Here is a 21,606-nt window from a genome sequence, read left to right as displayed (position 1 = left end):
GTACTCAATTACAAGTAAGGCCATGTTTGGCAATGACTTTTTGATTAACTTTTGGCTTATTTATGTGGTCAAACTGTCAAAAAAATTGTTTGGTACTTGGCTTTTCAGTTAACGAAAAAGCTGGCTTTTAAGCCAAAATGAAAAAGCAAGCCCACAATTATCTAATAAACAGCCAAAAAAATTGTTTGGTAATTGGCTTTTCGGTCAACGTAAAAGCTGGTTTTTTATCAAAAAAAAAGCAAGCCCACAAATTATCTAATAAATAGCCAACAACTTAACTCACTAAACAGTCATCTTAAATACAGTAGCCAGTTGAGCACCAAAAAATACGTATAGTAGCCAATTTCAAAAGCTATTATAAACAACCAAACATTCTAGCTGTGACACATGGCAAATAACTGGATTGCTAAGTGTCACCGTCTTGTGGCCTGATTACGAGATGTCGAGATCGCCTTTATATATTAGTAATATGATATATTGTAGGGTGTTTCGAAGGAGGGTTATTTACAAAATTTTCTTAATTATATACTTCCTCCGTTTCTTTATAGTTGCAACACTTCCTTAAATGAAAATGTCATAATAGTTGCAACACACTATAATTGTAAAGTATTTTATGTCAATAGTTTTACTATTATCCTTATTATAATCTCATGGCATACTAAATTAACTCTTAACTAGAGAGTGAGGGATAGTTCAAGTGGTTAGAGCTTCCCTTCCGATTCCAGAAGATCCTGGGATCGATTCTCACCCCCGCCCTTGTGGCTCTTTAAACACCAAAAAAATTAACTCTTAACTACAAATAATCTTAAATTTCTTTTACCGTACTCCACAACAGTTAATATTTTTTTTTACCGTTGCACAACATTTTTGTCATTTACTCCACACCCTTATTCTCCAACCGTTTCTCTTCGCTCCACCTCAACAACCCCTCACTAGTCACTTGTTCTTCTCACTACAGACTACACTCCTTCTCAGTACTCTCTTACACTCACACACTTCTTCAGTTCTCCCTCACTTTCTCACCACCATTAATGGCGAACAACCCTCCCTTCCACCACCACCTCTTCCACTCCACCCTTCTCCTTCTCCTCTTCACCACCCTCTACCACACCACCGCCATCACCCACCCCGACATACAACCCTTACTCTCCTTCAAATCCTCTGCCGACGTTTCCAACTCCCTCTCCTGGAACACCACGGCCACCCCGTGCTCTTGGCACGGCGTCTCCTGTCTTCAAAACCGCGTCTCTAAGCTCGTCCTTGAAGACCTCAACCTCACCGGCACCTTCCCAACCTTCTTACTTTCACTTATCCATCTTCGTGTCCTCTCTCTAAAGCACAACCACTTCTCCGGCGAACTCCCACCGGATTTCTCCCCTCTCTCCAACCTCAAACTCCTGTTTCTGTCCTACAACAACTTTTCCGGCGACTTTCCCGCCTCCGTCACCTCCATCTTCCGCCTCTACCGCCTTGATCTTTCCCATAACACCTTCTCCGGTGTAATCCCGCAAAATGTCAATCGTTTGACTCATCTGTTGACCCTTCGGTTAGAGGAGAATGCGTTTTCCGGCGGAATTATCGGGTTGAATCTCCCCCACATTCAGGATTTCAACGTTTCTGGAAACAAATTAGGTGGTCAAATACCCAAATCTCTCTCTACTTTCCCAGATTCTGCGTTTTCCGGCAACAAAGCTCTTTGTGGACTGCCATTGTTGAGCTGCAAGGAGGTTTCCAACGACCCGGCAAAACCCGGAAACGACGCCGTTCCACCACCGGTGGGACCCACCACCGCCGTCGTCTCATCCTCGCCGGTATCCACCGTGCCGTCGAGAGATTACCCGGCGAAAAATCCGGGTCATAATCACGGTAGATTGAGTTTATGGGCTATTATTGCAATTATTGTCGGAGATATTTTGGTGTTAGCAGCTATTAGTTTACTCCTGTACTGTTACTTCTGGAGGAGTAATAAGAACAAGAATTCAGGGGTAGTTTCAGGAGGAGAGAAAATTGTGTACTCGGCGAGTCCATACCCGAGTGGACTTGCCGGGTTGGACCGGCCGGGTCGGATGGTGTTCTTCGAAGGAGGAAAGAGTTTTGAGTTAGAAGACTTGTTACGAGCGTCGGCGGAGATGTTGGGGAAAGGGGTGTTTGGGACGGCGTATAAGGCTGTTTTGGATGACGGAAGTGTAGTGGCGGTAAAGAGGTTGAAAGAGGCTCAGGTTGGTGGGAAGAAAGAGTTTGAGCAACTAATGGAGGTTTTAGGGAGGTTGAGGCATCCAAATTTGGTTAGTTTGAAGGCTTATTATTTTGCTAGGGATGAGAAATTGTTGGTGTTTGATTACTTGCCTAATGGCAGCTTGTTCTGGCTTCTTCATGGTAAATATATTTTCTCTTTTCTCCTTATTTTGATTATATTTTGTTTTAATTAACAGCATTTTAGTTCTTTGAAGTTATTCTAGTTGATTTGTGTCACATACTTGAATTAGATACTTGTATATTAGATACTTTACTTGTATGTTTAGGAATCGATTTTTTGTTTTAATTAACAGCTTTTTAGTTTTTTGAAGTAATTCTAGTTGATTTGTGTAACATAATCGCATTACAAATATTAGATACTTTACTTGTATGTTTAGGAATCGACTCGCATGACTTGTCTTATAACTAAGTTGGAACTGAAATTAGATGACTTGATTTTGATCCGATTTTCATAGGTAATCTTAGATGATATTGAGATATGGGGCTAAAAATCTTAAAATAAATCGATCAATATATATCTTTGCCTGAAACCAAGGTGTATTCGATATTAGATGACTCGATTTTGGCCCGACTAGCCGGTTGTTAAAACACAAGGTTAAAAAAAGTTGATCAATTGGTTACTTAGCCCTCGTTTTTTTGTTTGTTTGTTTGTTTTTTGTGGGTTTTAGTTAGTTGAATGATTGAATCATTAAATGTTGTATAGAAGTAGGAGTAGGTTCTAACGTATACTTCACTAGTGAGAGTAATGATAAGCTAGAGAATAGCATAAAAAATGAGGTAGTACATATAAAATGGGATGTACCATGTATGTACTATACTAATCAGGCAAATCAAGAAATTAATTTTGGCAATATTAGAAGATGAAGGTATTAAGGAATTAGCTGGAAGAGTGTAAGATGAAATATTGTACCCTTAAATGGAAGCAAGTAGGTGGTAATTGAATTGTAAAGATAATTAATTAGCATAACCACTAATAATTAATATTGCGTTAATTAAGAAATTATGAATGGCCATTTATTGGCTAGCTTGGAAGTAGCGTCATGGCAGAATATGCATGTGATGTGTGTTAATGTTCAACTTTATTCTAAAATTCTATACCAAGTTAAGGTCTTGTTTTTTTGGTTTAAAGTATGAATGTACGATTTCTTTTTGTAATGTAGCTAATATAAGATATTAAGAAGGGTCAAGTTTATAGTACTCTGTAGGAAAAAAACAATTTGGAGGTCAATTCCATTGGTGTGTATGTATAATTTTATTGGATTCTTAGACACAAAAGGTCCAAAGTAGACACATGTATGTTTTATTGTTTATACTGATATTGAATTCCTTCTTCTCAATTTATTAATTAATATTCTTATTAAATCATAAACATGATACAGGGGTAATTTGGTTTAATAATAATTTTGCCACAGTTTGACTTTGGTAATATTTATACACGGAGTACTAATTTTGATCATAATATTTAAGTCAATTATAAGAACAATTATGTGAAATGCTATTGAAATAGCCTAGATGGATTTTTTAAGAAAATATAAAATCTTTATAGTTTTAGTAATCATTAATTAATGGTCAAAGTTTTGTGTTAGGCATATGTGGAAGTCAAACTATTGTAAATAAAAAACTTGTAGTTCAATATCAAGGGTATTCTGGTGGTTTTGTTGGAGCTTTTGAAGATGTTTTGAGATACCTTAGAACATAAGGAGCATGTTTTGGATAGCTGAGGGTGTTATTGGATGAACTCCTATGCATTTTGTGTCTTTTTCAAATTAGACCTAAAGATATGTACATTGGCATACACATCATTCAGTTTGGATCATGTAGTTAGACTTTGATTTGCTTCGGGTCTATTAAATTCAATTTATATTTATACGGATTATTGAGTTTATATATTCATATGAGTCGGTTTTGCCTGGTCTACCTAGCGAATAAAATAATCACTATGAGTACCTTATTTGGGGGGACGGGGATTAAAGAAAGGAGATTGCATGTGGGCCAAGAAAGAAAAAACAGTTCTGTTATTGTACTGTAGTAGTAGTTCAGTTTTTTGTACAAAGTGAATGAATTCTACCCCTCACATAAACATCATTGCTCCATTTTGGGGAAAGGGGAAGATACTAAGATAATGATGTGGGAGCGTTTATGTGATACTCACACGACCGTGTTTACATCAAAACCTTTAAAACCCTCAAAATCAGAATTATAGGAGAGCGTTTATCTTCATTTCATCATAAAGTACCTAATAATATTGCCTTTTTGTTCTTTTCATGGCTTAATTATGTTATTTTTCACTCAAAAGAACCCCACCCCAGAAAATCTGCTTATATTTCTAAAACTAATTATGTGCTCCACTTACAACTCACAAGCTCACAGTTCAAGCACACCCATTGTGGGCCCCTCTCTTGGTGGTGGTCTTCACAGTTGAAGGTGTTGCTTCACTTTGTTTTCTTACATTCTTCATATTATTTGGATATCGATGTTACACTTGTCTAATTGTCCTACTCGGTTAATTGGTTATTTTGTTTTCTTACATTCTACCCATATTTGAATGTTAAGGGTCCGATACGAGTATTTGAAAGGAATTAATCAAAAATCTCTTTTTTTATTATAGAATTATCATATCATTGACCACATGCAACAGTTAGAAATCTCTTCTTTAATGATGGGTGTTGCCGTATTGGCATGAGTAACGCTCAACTACATAAAATTTTCTAGCAAAAGGTGGCAATTTTCAGTTTGTTACTTACTTTATCTACTTTGTTTTGAAAAAGTAAAGGGTAGTCAGTGTAATTTCGCTCCCTTTTTTCTAGCAAAAATTTGCTGTTATAGAGTCTACACTATTTTATATTTCGTGGTAAGATCGGAGCAAATTATTAATTAAAATATTCACAAATAATTAAACGAGGACTCCAATTTGATTTTAGTGTTTGTTCCCATTCCATATTTGATGTCTTTTCCAGCTCGAGGCATATGATCTTGATCTGCTAAACTGTTTGTCTTTGTATCATGTGACCATCTACATTATGCGTGTGTGAAATTTTGATCTATAAAATGACTAGTTTCTACTTTCTAGTATTATATTGAATTTGATAGTCTTGAAGTTTGGGGACATGGAAATTTGAATCACTTGTTTAATGATTAATTTAAACATATGATTACTCTCAATAACTCAACAACATGCATTTGTAAAGTAAAAGTTCTTGACCGAGTAGTTATAAACTTATAATTAGAATACTTGTTACTGTTACTATTAGATTTTCTCAGGAAGTAAAAACCACATTTTTTTATGTGGCAGGAAACAGAGGACCTGGACGAACCCCATTAGACTGGACAACGAGATTAAAGATAGCTGCAGGAGCAGCGAGAGGAGTTGCATTCATCCATAACTCATGCAAAACCCTCAAGCTGATCCATGGTGATATCAAATCGACAAATATCCTCATTGATAAAACTGGTGATGCTTGTGTGTCTGACTTTGGTCTCTCAAGCTTTGCCCCTAATTCAACCACCAATGCAAGATCAAATGGCTACCGTGCTCCTGAATCACTTGATGGTCGCAGGCTCAACCAAAAGGCTGACGTCTACTCTTTTGGGGTTTTGCTGCTTGAGCTTCTAACAGGTATTTGGAATAATGATAACTATATCGTTAAACAAGTAGTTTATGTGATTCTAGGGATTATGTCTACTTGCCATTAAAAATGACAAATATGACGTATAAATTACAAAAAGATATCGTGAAAGAAAGAAACATGCTCATGAAGTCATATTCCATATGCAAACATCCCTATTACATATCTGGCTGCAATCATTTACTTATTGCTGCACTCTCTAAAATGTTGTTACTCTGACTGGTTGATCGGCCTTTCTATACCCATGGTAGGCATGTATCCTACAGGTTGCTACATGTTATTTTGACGAGCCCCTCAATCAAGTATCAAAGAGTAGCTCTTGAGATATAGTGTTGATAAACTTAGACACCATTATGTCACACTAATCACATTTTGTGTTTTTGGCTTACAGGAAAGTATCCATCAATAGTAGAGGGAAGTGGACCTTATGGCACAGTAGGAGTTGGCGGGGTGGTGGATCTTCCGAGATGGGTGCAGTCAGTAGTAAGGGAAGAATGGACTGCTGAGGTTTTCGATCTAGAGTTAATGAGGTACAAGGACATTGAGGAGGAGATGGTGGGCTTATTGCAGATTGCCATGGCCTGTACCACTGCATCTCCTGACCATCGGCCTAGAATGGGGCAAGTGGTCAAAATGATTGAGGAGATACGTGGCGTAGAAGTATCACCATCACACGATAACTTTGACTCTGATTCACCTTCTATCTCTGAGGATACAGGGGGCGTTAGCCAATGAATCAATGATTATGCAACACAAGTTGTACGATGTGAATCTTCTCAAAGCCATTATATAAACTCTCAGACTCTTGAGTGATGTAAATTAGGTTTAACCAGTTAAAATGCCGGTTTCATTTCCATTTGATTCTAGGCTTTCTAGCTTACTATAGAGGTAATATTATTTATATTGTAGATGGTTTGCTTGAAGCAAAAAGTGGAAATTTGCTCTTAGAAATCTGCAACGTACAAAATAGAACTCAAAGTTTCTTTTGCATAACTAGAATTTAGTATTAACATATTGTTACTCGCATCTATATCATTGTTGAAAAAACAAATGAAATAAACATAAAAAAATATGGATGTAGTATATATCTACTTTGAAAAAAATAACAAATTGTCAACCAGTAAGAGATTTTTTTTTTCAATTTTTTTGTGAGCAAGAGATCTAGCAATAATACATGTCTAAAAGCCCATAATTGGGGGTGCCAACATTAGTAGCCTATTTAACGTTTTAGGCATGAATTTTCTTGCGAACAAGAAGCAAATGTTGGTTTTCTTCCCATTATATTGACAAGTCTTCCAATTCCTTAACTTCTTCAAAAACTCACCTGTAATATGAATTCTGTCATACTTAGCAGGGTGACATCCACCCTTGGACCAATTAACCCAAGTTATGCTTCGATTCGAGTTTCTTTGTCCAACATTCATGTTCATCCAAGTAGGCAAGTAATGCTCATCGGCATAGCATGCAGACTTAAGGCATGCTCCCTTGAATGACAAGAAGTAACGTTGATCAGACATGACCTTGATGGCTAACTCGCGGTCCATCTCAAACCACTGAGACCCTTTTCGCCAGTCTTGGACCGTGATGTTTGGACCAAGACGGTGCTTGTACCGGCCCCTTGCTGCTGGACCACTTTTGTCATAGGCTTGGACGTAACTTTGAGTGGAATTTATAAGGTAAGAATAGATAGTTGAAAAGTTGAAGAGAGGGATGCAAGTTTCTGAGAGAAGAACAAATCTTTGGTTTGAAACGTCTTGTAGAGCGTTTGCTAGTAAGCGCAATTCTGCCTCAATCATGTTGAACTTTCCCCATTCTACTTTCTGCGTAAAATGTAATTGAGTTTAGGACAAACCATGATAACATAATAATACAGAAAAAACACGGATGGAGTAGCAATTTTGTAAGGAACATTAAATTTTATGTTTTTTTTTTGTATATGTAAAGAACATCTGTTATATTAATAAAGAACATGAAAATATTATGTACTGAACATTATTTATATATATCTATCATAATTTTAAGACAAAATTCAATGAACATTTCATAATAAGCAATAAACATTATATTACATATAAAAGTTCATTACACCGACAATCAAAGAATATGGACATATGTTTTTTCACTCTTTTTTGGTGCAAATATGTTCTTTTTAATTTAGATATCTGTTCTTTACATTGTAATAGTATGTTTTTTTACCGTACAATTGTATGTTTTTTACATTGGTATAATATGTTCTTTTTACGCAACGGTGGTACGATGCAAATGCAGCAAGGTACCCACACCTCTAGGAACCACACACTAAAAACGAGCACAAAGCCCATAGCTCAATAGAGCTAGGCTTCGGTTCTGTTGTGAGGCCTATGACCCCGGTTTGAGGCTGGCTCGTATCCCCACTCTCCCGTGGGTAATGCCCCCTTGATATTCATGTGATAGGAAAATCAAGGTAATCAAGGTTAGAGTTTTCCTTTCGATTCCAGGAGATTCTAAGATCGATTCTCACCCCCCGCCCATTGTAACTCCTAATCATTCTTAATTATATAGCGTCTCAATTTGGCAATCCATCCATCCATACAATTGGTGTTTACTAATTTTCACTAGAAAAATACTACTTCATACTTCCTCCGTTCTATTAATATTGCAACAATGGACTTTTTGCACTATTCATCACTCTTGTTTGACCATATAATATGAGTTATACGTTAAGCAAAATATAGTTAAGTGGGATATTGTTGGATTCGTCTCATATAATACTTTCACAATATCAATTTTTTTATAATTTTTACTCTTACACAATTATAGATATTTAGCATATAAAATGTGTTTTGGGATGCGTAATTTTCTCCTTGTTGCAATATTAACAGAACGGAGGAAGTATATAATACCCCCTCCGTTTTTAAATACTTGCTCCATTTCTCTTGGATGTTGGTAAAATAATTGTTGAAATCAATAACAAACAAAAAGATTAGAACTTTCCTGGACTGAAGATCCCAGACTCACAGTCACGCCGTGGAACAATAATCCACTGCCTTAGAAGCAAAATACGCCACCACCGGTACAAGTTTCCTAGTGACGCACGCCCCCCAAGTTTAACGCAACTCTCTCCGTAATCCGTGCACCCGAACCCGAACAGTGGAATTGCTCAAGAACTGTTCAGATCTCAAAGGGTAGGTTTGTGTTTTTGGTTTGAAAGTGAATTGAATAATGATAAAGAGGCAATGCTCGTATTTATATGAATCCCGAAAATCGGAGACAAGTAAAACAAACTGACCTAGGAAAAAGGCGGGCCCGATCGGGCAAACATCCGCCTGATCGGGCGCGAGACAAAGTTTTTCCAGACCTGGTGTCGCGCCCGGTCGGGCGAACACCGCCCGGTCGGGAGATCTAGAACACCCACCTCGGGCGAGCAATCGGGCGAGAGCCGCCCGATCGGGCTCGTAAAAAACTCGAGTCCGTCGCCCAATCGGCGCCCGATCGGGCGCGAGAGTCCTCCTATTTTCCTTAGCCAACTCCGCCCGGTCGGGCGAAACACCGCCCGATCGGGTGCGAGAATCCGTTTGCATTACCATTTCTAACATTGGACACGCATGCCGATGCTAATCTTTGATCACTAACCTCTTTAATTACCCACATGACTATATTTTTTCTTATGTATAATCACAAACATTAGTCAAAGTATGATAAATGAATAGTGCAAAAAATAGAAATGGAGCAAGTATTTAAAAACAGAGGGAGTAATATATAGTAGTATATGTCACCAAATTTGAGAAATAAAATATACTTCCTCAAATATATAGTAGTATAGTAGTATTTAGAAATGTGATACAACACATGCCCACCCATACCTGATGCGAATTAATTCCACTTTGAAGGAGAGGCGGATGAGATTCGAACCCGTAACCTTTGTGTCACGTTGGCTCCAATACCATGTTAAAGGACCAATTCAACCAAAAACTTAAGCCGATGGTTGAGGCTCAGGAATATGTTTTATACTCTATCAAAATGAATAGTGCAAAAAAACGAAATGGAGAAAGTATTTAAAAACGCAGGGAGTATAATCAATGCATAAATGAAGGGTAGAATTTTGTGGTCAATAATGAAAAAGTACAAGTATAATTTTCTTTTAATTTTTGACTCGACACATACACCCGTTCCCCATTTACGTGACCAATACGGATAAAATTCTTACAACATGTTATTATCGCTGATGTTAGTATGGGGAAATAGGGATGTTACACCATCTCATTTAAAGCTTTGTGTGATTGTTCTTGTCAAATTTAATCATGAAAGAATTGGGAGTGGACTTTTCAAATAGATTATCTTGCTACTGTAGTAATTTTGTTTTTAGCTAAAATTAACTAGATATTCTATATTTCTATTAGTCTAATTATTCTAATTAGTGTAAACTAAGTAACCAATCAAAATGGTGTACAATGTTTATTTAGGTGTTTCTTTCCACCTTAGAGGCCAGGAAAAAAATTCCTACATACCTTGAATTTGTTTCTAATATGCATCAATGAAATTAATCAAATGGGCCACCACTTCAGCACGATATGGAACACTTAAAAAGTATATCAATGTCAAATGTTTTCAATTTATATATGTGATCACACAAGATTAAACTTATGAGGTTAGTATTGAGGTTTCTTAACACGATACATATGCCAGCTCTAGATTTATGAAGCAATTAAAATATGTAAATTATTTAACATTAGAGGAAAGGAGCTCAAAGTACGTTTTAAAGTTACTAAAAAATCAGTTTAATTTTGCTTATAAGAATCATAAGATAATTAAATTAAGCTAATTGAGGAAAGCTAATTACTCCATTAAAAGGGGTGGAAAAAGTAATGGAGTATTGACGATGAGTGCCAAACTGCCAATTGCCAAACATATTTGGTCAATTTTCATCCAACAATTTTCAACGCATTTATTGGAATGCACCTTCGTTTTTATTACAGTACATGTTTAACTTGTGTATCAATAACTAGCTACATCATTTACAATCCTCTATTTTTGACAATTTACGTGGTTATTAATTTATTTTGAAACGAACAGCGTGTTATATTCTCTTTGTTTACTTATTGACTTTTTTTTTTTTTTTTTTTTTTTTTTTTTTTTTTTTTTTTACAAAGAGGACATGTAAAAAGTTGTATGAGCAATTATCATAGAACAAAGTTGATATTTTGATGAAAGGAACAAAATATATTCTCTTTGTTTACTTAATGATGAAAAATTAGCTTTACAAACTTATACTGACTAAATTAAATTCCCAACATACTAAACCATGAAATAGTTTTAACTAGTGATAATATTAGAAGTTGGTAAGTTGTGGTAGGCAAAATAGATTAAACTAGTTCAAAGAACATTTCAAAAAAGACTTGTCATTGAAGCATATATAACACGTAAAAACAACATTTTGTTAAAAAAAAAAAAAAACCGTAAAAACAAGGATGTTTCTACAGCGGTCGTATAAAATATGACTACCTTATTATTTTAATGATAAATAATATGAGCGATCCATTTTTTCTAGTTATAAATTGGACACAATTAGTATTTTAATTTCTACACTGCAAATATAATTTTTGAAAATTTTAATCCAATATAAAATAATTTTTTTGAGAAACTGTAAAATAAGAGTAAAAATTACATAAATGAAACTAAAAATTTAATAAATTAAAAAAATGTTGATAATAATATTTTATAACCAAAATAGAGTAATATAATCAATTACTTGGGTAAAAATACGTTAATTATGAATTATATAATCATTAAAAAATTATGATAGTCATATTTCAAACGACCATTGTAGAATTTTCATAAAAACAAGTCACTACTTACTAGTAATACTTGTTGGTAACTTAAATCAATTGAAATTTTGAGTTAAATTTTAAATCCAAAATCTTTAAAAACAGAGTGATATGGAACAAACTCTTATCATCTAATCAATCAACCCAATAAGAATAAAGTTAAAAAAAAAAAAACATTATCAACTCATGAAAAAAAAAGGACAACAAATGGAACAAATAAACGTACCTTGCTAGCAATCATGCGGCCACGAAACACCCCAGAATTCAATTCAGCTGAAGATTTGTAAGAAGGATCAGAATGAACATAAATTGTGTATAATCTTTCATGTCCTTTAAACAATTTTTCCCAAAGAGGTGCCAAAGGAAGTGATCCTTTGATCAAAAACATAAAAGCAATCTTAGGCACCCCAAAATTTTCCATTCTTGTAACGTTTGATGCCCTCCTCATCAACTCTTCATCGCTCGAAGACTCGTGAATAGGGTATGATTCGATTGCGTGGTTGTCCTCGTACGAGTTGTTTTTTGATGCACTTGGTGATAAAGGGGTGTTAAGAGCTTGGAGTTTTTGTGGTGTTTGTATAGTAATAATGTTTATGTTATGGAGGGGGGATCTATGTGAGTAGTATGCTAGGGTGAGTATTAAAGTTATGGTAAAAACGAGTAATACGATTGAAAAGCAACATGATTTGAGGTAATTTAAATGAGCATAAATGAGTTTTACTAGTAAAAATGATCTATTGTTCTGTTTTTGATCATTCATGATTTATATGAATGAAACAGAGAAAAAGTTATAGGATTATAAGAAGGTTTTTGAAGGGACTAGAAAAAGGTTTCTTCTAATCATATACCATTAATTAAGATTAATTAAGGAAATATTAATAATCATTCATATGTTTTTAATTATTAGAAGGAAAAGCAGGTATGAAGAGGGTTTAAAGATCAAGAATTTTGGCTAATTGGGAAAGGTATCTAGATATAAAGATTTATGTCATAAAGAAAGGTCTTATATAATACAGTATCCTAAATTCCAAATTGTTTGTCTGTGGACCACTGTGGTCCTAAATTACAAATAAAAATAATAGACTAGTTCAACATTAATAATATGTTGTATTATTAACGTTTGACCCCCAACAATTGAATCCGTAAGTACACAATATTTCTAAATTCTTACTCCCGTTATCTCACAATTTATTTTGTTTACAGGGTTAAACTTAAAAAAAAATAAAATTAATGATGTTTAGTAAGCTTTGATAAATGAGAGTATGTTAGACCAATTAGCCATATTGGTATAAAAGTTACCGTCGGCGATAGATTGGTATAAAAGTTAGTCACCAGCGACATATTGATATAAAAGTTCACATATGTGATGACGTATTGGTATAAAAGTTTGTAAGTGATGACGTTTAACCCTTTTTTGTTGTTAGAATAATAAGTGTATATTGTACAAATGATTATTCTTAATATTGTAGGTCAAATCTATTGTTTTTCTTTACTTTTTTTTTTTTTTTTTTTTTTTTTTTTTTGCTTAAAATATTTATTGTAAATTTATTGGACACTATAAAAGGCAAAAAAACGAAGAAAAAAAAAGGAAAAAAGGGACAAAATTTGAGAATATAGAGAAATATCCGAGATTAGGGTCTGTTCACATTTACTGAACTAATTGTAGCTGAACTGAACTGAACTGATTGGAGCTGAACTGAACTGAACTTATTGGAGTTGAACTGAAATCAAGTAAATGTGAACAGATCCTTATTCATAAATATTAATCAACAAAAATTATAAGATCAAGATTTGATTAAATATTTTCAAGGTTACATCGAATTTTTTTTCCCAATATTCAATTTTATATAAATACATTTACTCCCAACTTTTTAAATATTACAACTTATTACACGTCAATTTTAACTTTTGAAGCATTAAATCATAAGAACTTCTCTTTTCATTCATTTTTGTAAATTTTTGTTTGAACTCACAATTTTTTTTATTTTTGTTATTATATGTCGATAATCTTGGTTGCATGAGCATGGAGGAGAGAATTATTTAGCATAAAATGAGAATTAACAGCAACAAAAAATTAAAATTTGAAAAAAAAAACTCTTTCGACAAAAAAAAAGGGCGAAATGTCACAACTTGTTAATTTGTATACCAATTTGTCGATATTTGTTAACTTTTATACCAATTTTTCACCAGTGCTAACTTTTATACCAATGTGTCATGAAGGTGCTAATTTTTATACCAAGGTGGAAAATTATAAAAAGAGTAAATAATGACACTAGAATTTGAGAAATTTTGGGGTATTTTATATGAAAATAATTAAGATAAAAAGGGGGTTTATTGTAGTAAATGTAAAACTAAAAAAATATTTAAAAATTAAAAATAGATACAATATGTTTTTTTTTTTAAAAAAAAAAATATAGACACAATAATTTCCCCAATTTCTTTTTTATTTGCAACACTTGACTTTTATAATTACCATGCATTACTTCAATTATTAATATTTTTTCTTATCAATAAATGTAAACTATAATATTTGATATTATGAAGGTATTAATGGAGTCATTAGATTTTAAAAAGTTTCCATATAATTATATTTCTCTTGAAATATAAACTAATAACCATATGGAGTAATCAAATTAGAGTATGTCAAAGTGTTTCAAGACTTGCAAGTAAAACCAAAAGAAAGAAGTGTATAGTAAGGTCAACTTTGTTAATGAATAATTCAGAAAGGCAATTATTGCAAGATTCGTTAAATAACATAGGCAAATGAAAAATCAAGATTAAGTGAACTATTTGTTGATTTGTACAATAGCCAATAGGATAACATAGTTGTGCTTATGACAATAACATACCAACTTTATGACAATGCCACAATGGTGAGCTCAGTTGGGTAGTACTATTGATCGTCAAGGGAATAAAAATAACATTACATTGTTGGTCAAGTTTTTATTCATTCATTTGGCGTTGGTAAATGGGAATAACATTATTACAAGTTGTTGGCTCAAGTTTTTATTCTTTCCACATTTTTTGGTTGATAAATGAAAGTATTATTACTTACTTCAGTTACTTGTATTATGTAGAGTGAGATAGCTCAATTGATTGTACTCAGTATCAATTATCATCACCTTCTCTTGTGGCTAATTTATATGAACATTAAAAAAAAAAATTATTACTTATTTGTCTCTAAATAAAACTTAATTAATTTTTTTTTTTTTTTTTTTCCTTAGGAGAAGTGTAACGAGAATAAAAATGGAGAATTTTTTGTGTGGTTGCCTGGCTGGCCACATCGTTTTGACAGGGTTACTCGATCCGAGTTACTCCTGACATAGTAACTCCTAAAATAACCCCCTAATCGAGTAACCTCTGACCAAAACCCCCAAGTAACCTCTGACAGAGTAACTCGAGTAACTTTTGAGCGAATAACTCGAGTAGTCCTTGACCGAGTAAACTGTCAAGTAACCCCCAACTGAGTAAATCCTTAAGTAACCCTCGACTGAGAAAAAAACCCCTGACCGAGTAAACCCTCAAGTAACCCCTCAAGTAACCCTAACCGAGTAACCCTTGACCGAGTAAACCCTGACCGAACACCCTCAAGTAACCCATCTGACCAAAAAACTCGAGTAATCCCTGACTGAAAAATTCGAGTAACCCATGCCACATGATGTGGTCACCCACATATAATAATTTGCCTAACAAAATTAATTTAGATAAATTAGTTAGTCGATTCCCTATACTCTTTCTCATCTCTCCTTTTTCTTAAACTTAGCCTTCATAGTTGAATTTTGGAGAAATTTTTATTGGTGGAAAGCCCCATTCGTTGTTTCTTGTGAGCTTATTCTCTTTGTTTTTGTTTATTTTTTGGTATACATTAATCTTCCTCTTTTAGGAAGAACTTTTCTCCCTAGAAAGACTGGGTTAGTATTTCTTCCACTCTAGAAGAATATATCACTAGTAAAGAAAAGCAAAAAGCCACCGGTTCAAAATCCCCTTATACCACCGGTTTTAAACCGCTGGGCATTAAGGGGGTGCTAACACCTCCTTTAAAAGCCACCAGTTCAAAATCGGTGGCAAAAATTATTATTCTCATCGGTTAACCGGTGACATTATATATTATTGCCACCAACCGGTGGCAATACTCACTTCCCATTTTTATTTTATAATTTTTTTTATATTAAATTTAAATGCCACCGGTTAACCGGTGGCAATACACCATGTGTTTATTTTGTTTTATTCACTTGAAATATAATCAAACTTTTGGTGGATATTGATTGCTATTAAAATACGAGTGCTCGTTTTTCCTTAGAAAAAAAAAAGCAAAAAAATCAAACAATTAAATGTATGAAACACAACATCATAATCAACTGAAATATAATTATCATTAAATTTTTATTGTATAATACAAAAAAAAAAAAAAAATTAAAAAATAAAATAAAAATAAAAATTGCAACATAAAAATAAAAAAATAAAAAATTTTACAACATCAAATTCAAAAAAGGAAAAATTTTAATTTATCACCCAAAAATATACCTAATTTCTATCTAATCACCCGAATTTTTTTTTTTAATTTAAAATTATCACCCAATAATTTAATTAGTTACTCAAATTACCACTTAATTTGAAATTCCGGTGATATTTAGTCACGTGGGCCCCAGTCAACGGCTAAAAACGGCTAGTTTTTTGCTTTCTAACAGTTTTTCCTCCCTGATTCTTCTTATAAATCACTTTCCCTAGCTAAAATTGCCATCCCATCTTAAATTTCTTCACAAATTCCACAAATTGGAGCTGAATTGTAACAACAGTAGCATCCTTAACAGCAACAGAAAATCAATTCGCTTCAGGTAACCTTTTAATTCGTAAAAATTAGGGTTCTTGTGTCAATTAAATTGGGGGAATTATTTAGGGCTCTGAAGGCAATTGAATTGATTAATGTAGGTTACTAGGTTATCTAGTAGTATTTAAATGGGGTTTCTGTCAAATTGTGTGATTGATTTTGAAATATTAGCTGAAATTGTAGTTACAAATTGTAGGGAATGTTAGGGTTGATTGGAACATGTTTTCAGCTTGTGTTGTTTATTTGTTGTTGGAATTGTTGTGGCAGAAATGGAGGAGATTAAGGTGATTCTTAGATTTAAGTATTTGAGTGTTGATATTGATATTGAATATGAGATTGGTAAAAGTAACTTGCAAGATACAACAATAGCATTTGAAGATCAACTTCGTGATATGGATGATCCAGTAGAGGGATCAATTGACCTACTGTACCCCATATTCCAGTACATTTGTAAAGGGAAATTCAGGACCTTAGAGGATGATGGTGATGTGTTCAAGCTAGATGATTAGGAGGTTACCTAATCTGGACACATACAACATACATGTTGGGAGCACAGATGACCCTGGTTTCTTGGCTGACTGTATCATTGAGTACAGGATGAAACAAATTGGGATTTGGCCACTCCCTGGTTATCCTCATTTTGGTGGCCAACCACCTCAGTGAATAGGTGTGCTTGATTAAGATGTGTATAATTTGTGGTTTGGTGGATGTTGTTGCATAAAATAACATCTTTTATGGTAATTGCAGGTTAGAAGATGTCTAGGAATAACTCTTCTCCCACAAATAAGAAGAAATGCAATTGTAGATTGCCTTTTGCAAAATTAACATCTTGGACTAGGAGAACCCTGGGAGGAAATTCATGGCTTGCAAATTATATGATTCTAACACTGAAACTAGGGGGTGCAAGTGTTTTAAATGGGTTGACACTAGAGATGGAACAGATTGGCAAAGAGATGTTATCAATCAACGTTTGCTTGACAAGAAGTTGATGAAAGCTAAAGTGAACTCTCTGAAAAGGGATGTTGAAGACTTAACTGGGCAAAGAAGGTGTCTGCTGAATGAGGTGGACAATTTGAATGTAAAATACAAGGCTCTTAGTGGAAATAGGAATATGATCATCACCAACTCTGCCAATTTAGGTAACAAGCTTCTAGTTTATTTTGTTGTTTTGTGTTCTATTCTGTTGGTTATTCTAGGTTTTGTTTTAATGAATATAATGTAATAAGTGGGAGGGGTGTTAAGGATTGGACTATTGTACTCTTTCTTGATAAATGAAATAAGTCAACTTGTTGCAACATAATTTGTGTACTATTTTCGCTGTTTAAAGCTGTGATTAAGTAGGGTGCTTTAAAAAGCTTGAAGTTGAGTGAGTTAATGAGCACTTTGAAAGCAACATGATCAAATTAGGCATAAATCTTGGTTAAAACATAACTTAGACAAACACAACAACAACATGATCAGATTAGGCATAAAAACACAATCTTGGTTAAAAGTGCACTGATTAAGTGCTATTGTCATATTGACATGCGTGCATTTGACAGAAAAAATATTTGTTTACTTTGATAGCTCAAAATACAAGCAATCTAGACCAAAATATAGGTTCACCAACACTGTTAAGTTGCTCAAAAATATTACAGACCATATCATATGTTCAGTTGGACTAAAATAATTCAGCTAATATCTAATTCTAATAGGATTCAACTTGGATCTTGCCTGCCTGGTAGAGGTAGAAGGAACTACTGTAGTTGAAGCTTTAGTCTGCTGCTTAGTAGATTGAGTCTGCTTCTGAGTTTGAGTGTTGTGCTGGGTCTGACTTTGACTATTCTGTTGACTCTGATTCTGCTGTTGTTGTTCTCTCCTTAGCTCCTCTTGGGAAAGCCTCTTATTGGCAATGCTGTTAGGTCTTGCTATTCCACCCAAAGAATCACTTTATAAAACAAAATTAAGACTCAGTAGTAGGGTGCTGAGTAACACATAACAAATGACTAAGATCAATTTGCATTATTACCTTTTTCAAAGTTCTTTCTTTTTTTTTCTTTGGTCATTCACCTAGTCTTTCTTCAAAGGTGGCCTTCCACCTTCTTTCTTAGGGGAAGACACAACTACTGGTGTGACAGATGGATTTTTACAAAGCTTAGCAAAGTGCCCTAGTTGCCTGCAGTTCTTGCACTTCCTCTTCACACTCTACTGCTCCTGATTCTAGTTCAGGCTTGGCACTTCTCCCTTCTACAACTTCCTCTTCTTAGACTTAGGTCTCTCTAGTTGGACTTTGATGGCTGGTGGTAGTGGTTGCCTCAACTTCACTTTGTCCTAGTAGTGTGGACCAGGCATTGCTGCAATTTCATACCTATATGCCAACATGTATGTAGACACAAGGTAGGCTATGTCCACATAGTCTTCAGGGTATGCCCTTTTGTCCATTATGCATGCTTATGAATGGACACAAGGGGTACCGGTGAGTTCCCATGGTAGCAGCTGTATGTATGCTTACTCAGGTCAACTGTTAATAGTTCTGAGTTAAGCTCAACTTCATAACTATCACCCATAGATAATTGTACAACGTAGTACTTTGCAGCTGATTCAATTATTTGGAATGTCTTCTTCACATATGGAGTCACCTTTCCTTCCATTCTCTGAAAGCTTTCCCACTTATCAAGATTTCTTTTCATGAAATACCTCCTAAGCCACTCCATTTTAGTCAAGATTGGTTTATCCCTACCTTCTTTAATAACATCATTAAAAGTCTCACAAATGTTGTTGAGCAACATGTTTGACTTAGGGAAAGAACTGAAAGAATGCCTAGACCAGTGTTCAGGAGGGATATCAACAAGATAATCATAAGCTTCTTCTGACAAGAACTTTATTGACTCCATTGCTGCTTCAAAGTCAAACTACATAGGTTTTATTTGACAAACACACAAAAAGAGGCATATTAGAACAATGACATGCAGAAAACATTAGAGTGGCATATATTAAAAGCTTAATATTCCACTTGAAAACATACAAAAGAACAAAATTTTAGAAAACAAGGGATACCAGTGTTGTTGCCCTTGCTGCTAACCAGAACAACTCCTTGAATGTAGCTCCATTGAATTGCAACTTGATGTTTTCCCATATATGTCTGACATAATACCTAGTGTCTGCATATGGCACAACTTGTTGCAATGCTTCAAGCATCCCCTGTTCAGATACTACCAAACATAGTCATTCAACTAAAGCAAGATTTGAAATAACTTGTTCAAAGTAGATAACACAAGAGTGTAAATGGTTACCTTTTGCCAATCTGACATAAAAGTATACCCCAATCCTTGATTTTCATCTTTCAGGGATTTCATGAGACTTTCAAGGAACCAAACCCAAGTCTCTGTGTTCTCTATTTCAGTTGTGGCCCATGTAACAGTGTAGATTTTGTTGTTTCCATCTTTAACAACTGCAACTAATATATGACGAGGGTATGGACCTTTTAGGTGACATCCATCAACCCCAATAAGTGGTCTACAACCTGACAGAAATCCCTTTGCTGCTGGTGCAAGACATATGAACATTCTCAAGAATAATGGGGGCTCAGGCCTATAATTCCATCAACTACAACATTGCATTCAGTGCTTAGGTTGTATTTCATCAAAGCCTTCCCATAGTCCCACACTCTTGCTTATTGTTCTTCTATAAATCCATATATCATAAGCTTAGCCCTTGATCTTGCCAACCAAGCTTTACGGTATGTAATTTCAATACCAAGATCACCTAAAACCCTCCTTCTAAAGCTTTTTAGTTTTCACCCTAGGTCACTTCTCCAGCCTTCAATATACTTGTCAGCTAAAAATTCAGCTGTGAGGTTTAGGTTGCTTCTGACCATTAAACAATTATGCTTCAAATTCAGATCCTTAATCTGCCAAAAATCTTGATTCATAGACCTCCTTGCAACCATCCTAAACTTTCATCTCCTTCCCCCAACACAAGTGCACTTAGGAAGCCTACACTTTTTAGAATCCCATATGCACTGACACCTTCTTCCACTACTACAAAACTTGGAAAAATAACCCCCCAATTAAAGACTCGTTATTTAACTAATGGATCTGTTTGATATAAGAGATCCGATATTAATTATAACGGGTCTCTTATGTGTTCTAGGAAAGAAAAAAATAAGAGATAAGAGACCCGTTCTCTACTTTTGAGGGTCTCAAACCTTTGCTCCCTAAACTGCACTGCCCCAACCCTTTTTATTCGGTACTATTTTTTTATATATATTAATACATATTTCCCTTCAAACTAAATAAATCCCTCATCCTCCTAAATTCCCGATGAATCCGCCGTCACTTCCTCTACAAAAGTGAAAAGCAAGTTAGCAAAGTTTCGGAAAATCCCCATTTTCACCCTCCTACCAATCACCGCAACCTCCTCTTCCTCCTCCACCTCCACCCACAACGCTGCCCACGAAAACATTCGCAAAGAAGCTCGTCGTTACGCCAAATCCCACAATTTCTCCGCCAAGTACATCCCTTCAACGCGCTACCTGACTCCACCGAGTCCTACTCCCTCGATGACATCCTTTATCGTTCTCGCTCTAGTGGATTGTTGGACGTTCAACATGATATGGAAGCTTTGAAGTAATTTGAAGGACATTAATGGAAATCCCTTTTCGATTCACGAGTTAGGAAGACGAATAGGCCTTATGGGTCTGGTGTTTGGTCGAAGAAAGAGTGGGTTCTTCCCGATATTGATGAGGGCGACATCGTTTCGGCATTTAAAGGTAACTCTAAAATGTTTTGGGCTGAAAGGTTTGGAAAATAGTTTCTGGGTGTAGGGAATATTTCAAGCATTACCCCAAACTTGAACCCCACTGTGATCATACACTAAAGCATGGTGGCGTCCAAAGGGAAAGAAGATAGAGCTAAAGAGTCGCCAACAAGTTTTAGAAACTTGTAAACCGTTCACGAGGTGAAGGTTACACCCCTTAACGATCCAGGAGACCGTCAACTCCAATAGGTTTGTAACCATGACTGGTAGTTCGGGGATGAAGGTACAAATCCAACCTAAAAGAGATTGAACCTGCCCTAATAATAGGCCTCTACTTTATTCTGATCGTATTCAT

The 21,606-nt window shown here is 34.9% G+C and overlaps 3 protein-coding genes across 3 annotated transcripts; 1 reads left to right on the top strand and 2 right to left on the bottom strand.

Annotated features, from left to right (window-relative positions):
* The first annotated feature begins 934 nt into the window (after window positions 1-934).
* Window positions 935-6,854, top strand: LOC145557474 (putative leucine-rich repeat receptor-like protein kinase At1g68400). Its single transcript, XM_081618655.1, has 3 exons — window positions 935-2,376; window positions 5,549-5,872; window positions 6,274-6,854. The coding sequence occupies exons 1-3, from the start codon at window positions 1,032-1,034 to the stop codon at window positions 6,615-6,617; spliced, it is 2,013 nt and encodes a 670-aa protein (XP_081474781.1). The 5' UTR covers window positions 935-1,031; the 3' UTR covers window positions 6,618-6,854.
* A 100-nt stretch (window positions 6,855-6,954) lies between these two features.
* LOC145557482 (glycosyltransferase BC10-like) lies at window positions 6,955-12,630 on the bottom strand. The gene is made up of 2 exons (XM_081618661.1): window positions 11,913-12,630; window positions 6,955-7,702 (listed from the first exon to the last, which is right to left on the bottom strand). Exons 1-2 carry the CDS (start codon window positions 12,444-12,446, stop codon window positions 7,061-7,063), a joined length of 1,176 nt encoding a protein of 391 aa, XP_081474787.1. The 5' UTR covers window positions 12,447-12,630; the 3' UTR covers window positions 6,955-7,060.
* A 5,558-nt stretch (window positions 12,631-18,188) lies between these two features.
* LOC145634801 (uncharacterized) lies at window positions 18,189-20,442 on the bottom strand. Its single transcript, XM_081686177.1, has 5 exons — window positions 20,324-20,442; window positions 19,787-20,084; window positions 19,551-19,694; window positions 19,006-19,405; window positions 18,189-18,421 (listed from the first exon to the last, which is right to left on the bottom strand). The coding sequence occupies exons 1-5, from the start codon at window positions 20,440-20,442 to the stop codon at window positions 18,189-18,191; spliced, it is 1,194 nt and encodes a 397-aa protein (XP_081542303.1).
* Between the last annotated feature and the right edge of the window lie 1,164 nt (window positions 20,443-21,606).

The sequence above is a fragment of the Chenopodium album genome, chromosome 1 (assembly GCF_948465745.1).
Source record: "Chenopodium album chromosome 1, dcCheAlbu1.1, whole genome shotgun sequence".
NCBI lineage: Eukaryota > Viridiplantae > Streptophyta > Magnoliopsida > Caryophyllales > Amaranthaceae > Chenopodium > Chenopodium album.
Note: the sequence above shows the minus strand (reverse complement) of the source record. Positions and strands in the feature narration are given on the sequence as shown.

Excerpts from the sequence above, each read along its gene's own strand:
- LOC145557474 (XM_081618655.1), top strand. The coding sequence starts at position 1,032 with ATGGCGAACAACCCTCCCTTCCACCACCACCTCTTCCACTCCACCCTT. Across the intron at positions 2,377-5,548 it reads CTTGTTCTGGCTTCTTCATG|GAAACAGAGGACCTGGACGA; the intron begins GTAAATATATTT and ends TTTATGTGGCAG. Across the intron at positions 5,873-6,273 it reads GCTGCTTGAGCTTCTAACAG|GAAAGTATCCATCAATAGTA; the intron begins GTATTTGGAATA and ends TTTGGCTTACAG.
- LOC145557482 (XM_081618661.1), bottom strand. The coding sequence starts at position 12,446 with ATGAATGATCAAAAACAGAACAATAGATCATTTTTACTAGTAAAACTC. Across the intron at positions 7,703-11,912 it reads GCCGCATGATTGCTAGCAAG|AAAGTAGAATGGGGAAAGTT; the intron begins GTACGTTTATTT and ends CATTTTACGCAG.
- LOC145634801 (XM_081686177.1), bottom strand. The coding sequence starts at position 20,442 with ATGGTTGCAAGGAGGTCTATGAATCAAGATTTTTGGCAGATTAAGGAT. Across the intron at positions 20,085-20,323 it reads GCTGAATTTTTAGCTGACAA|GCCTGAGCCCCCATTATTCT; the intron begins GTATATTGAAGG and ends ATGGAATTATAG. Across the intron at positions 18,422-19,005 it reads ACTATTAACAGTTGACCTGA|CAAGACCTAACAGCATTGCC; the intron begins GTAAGCATACAT and ends TGGGTGGAATAG.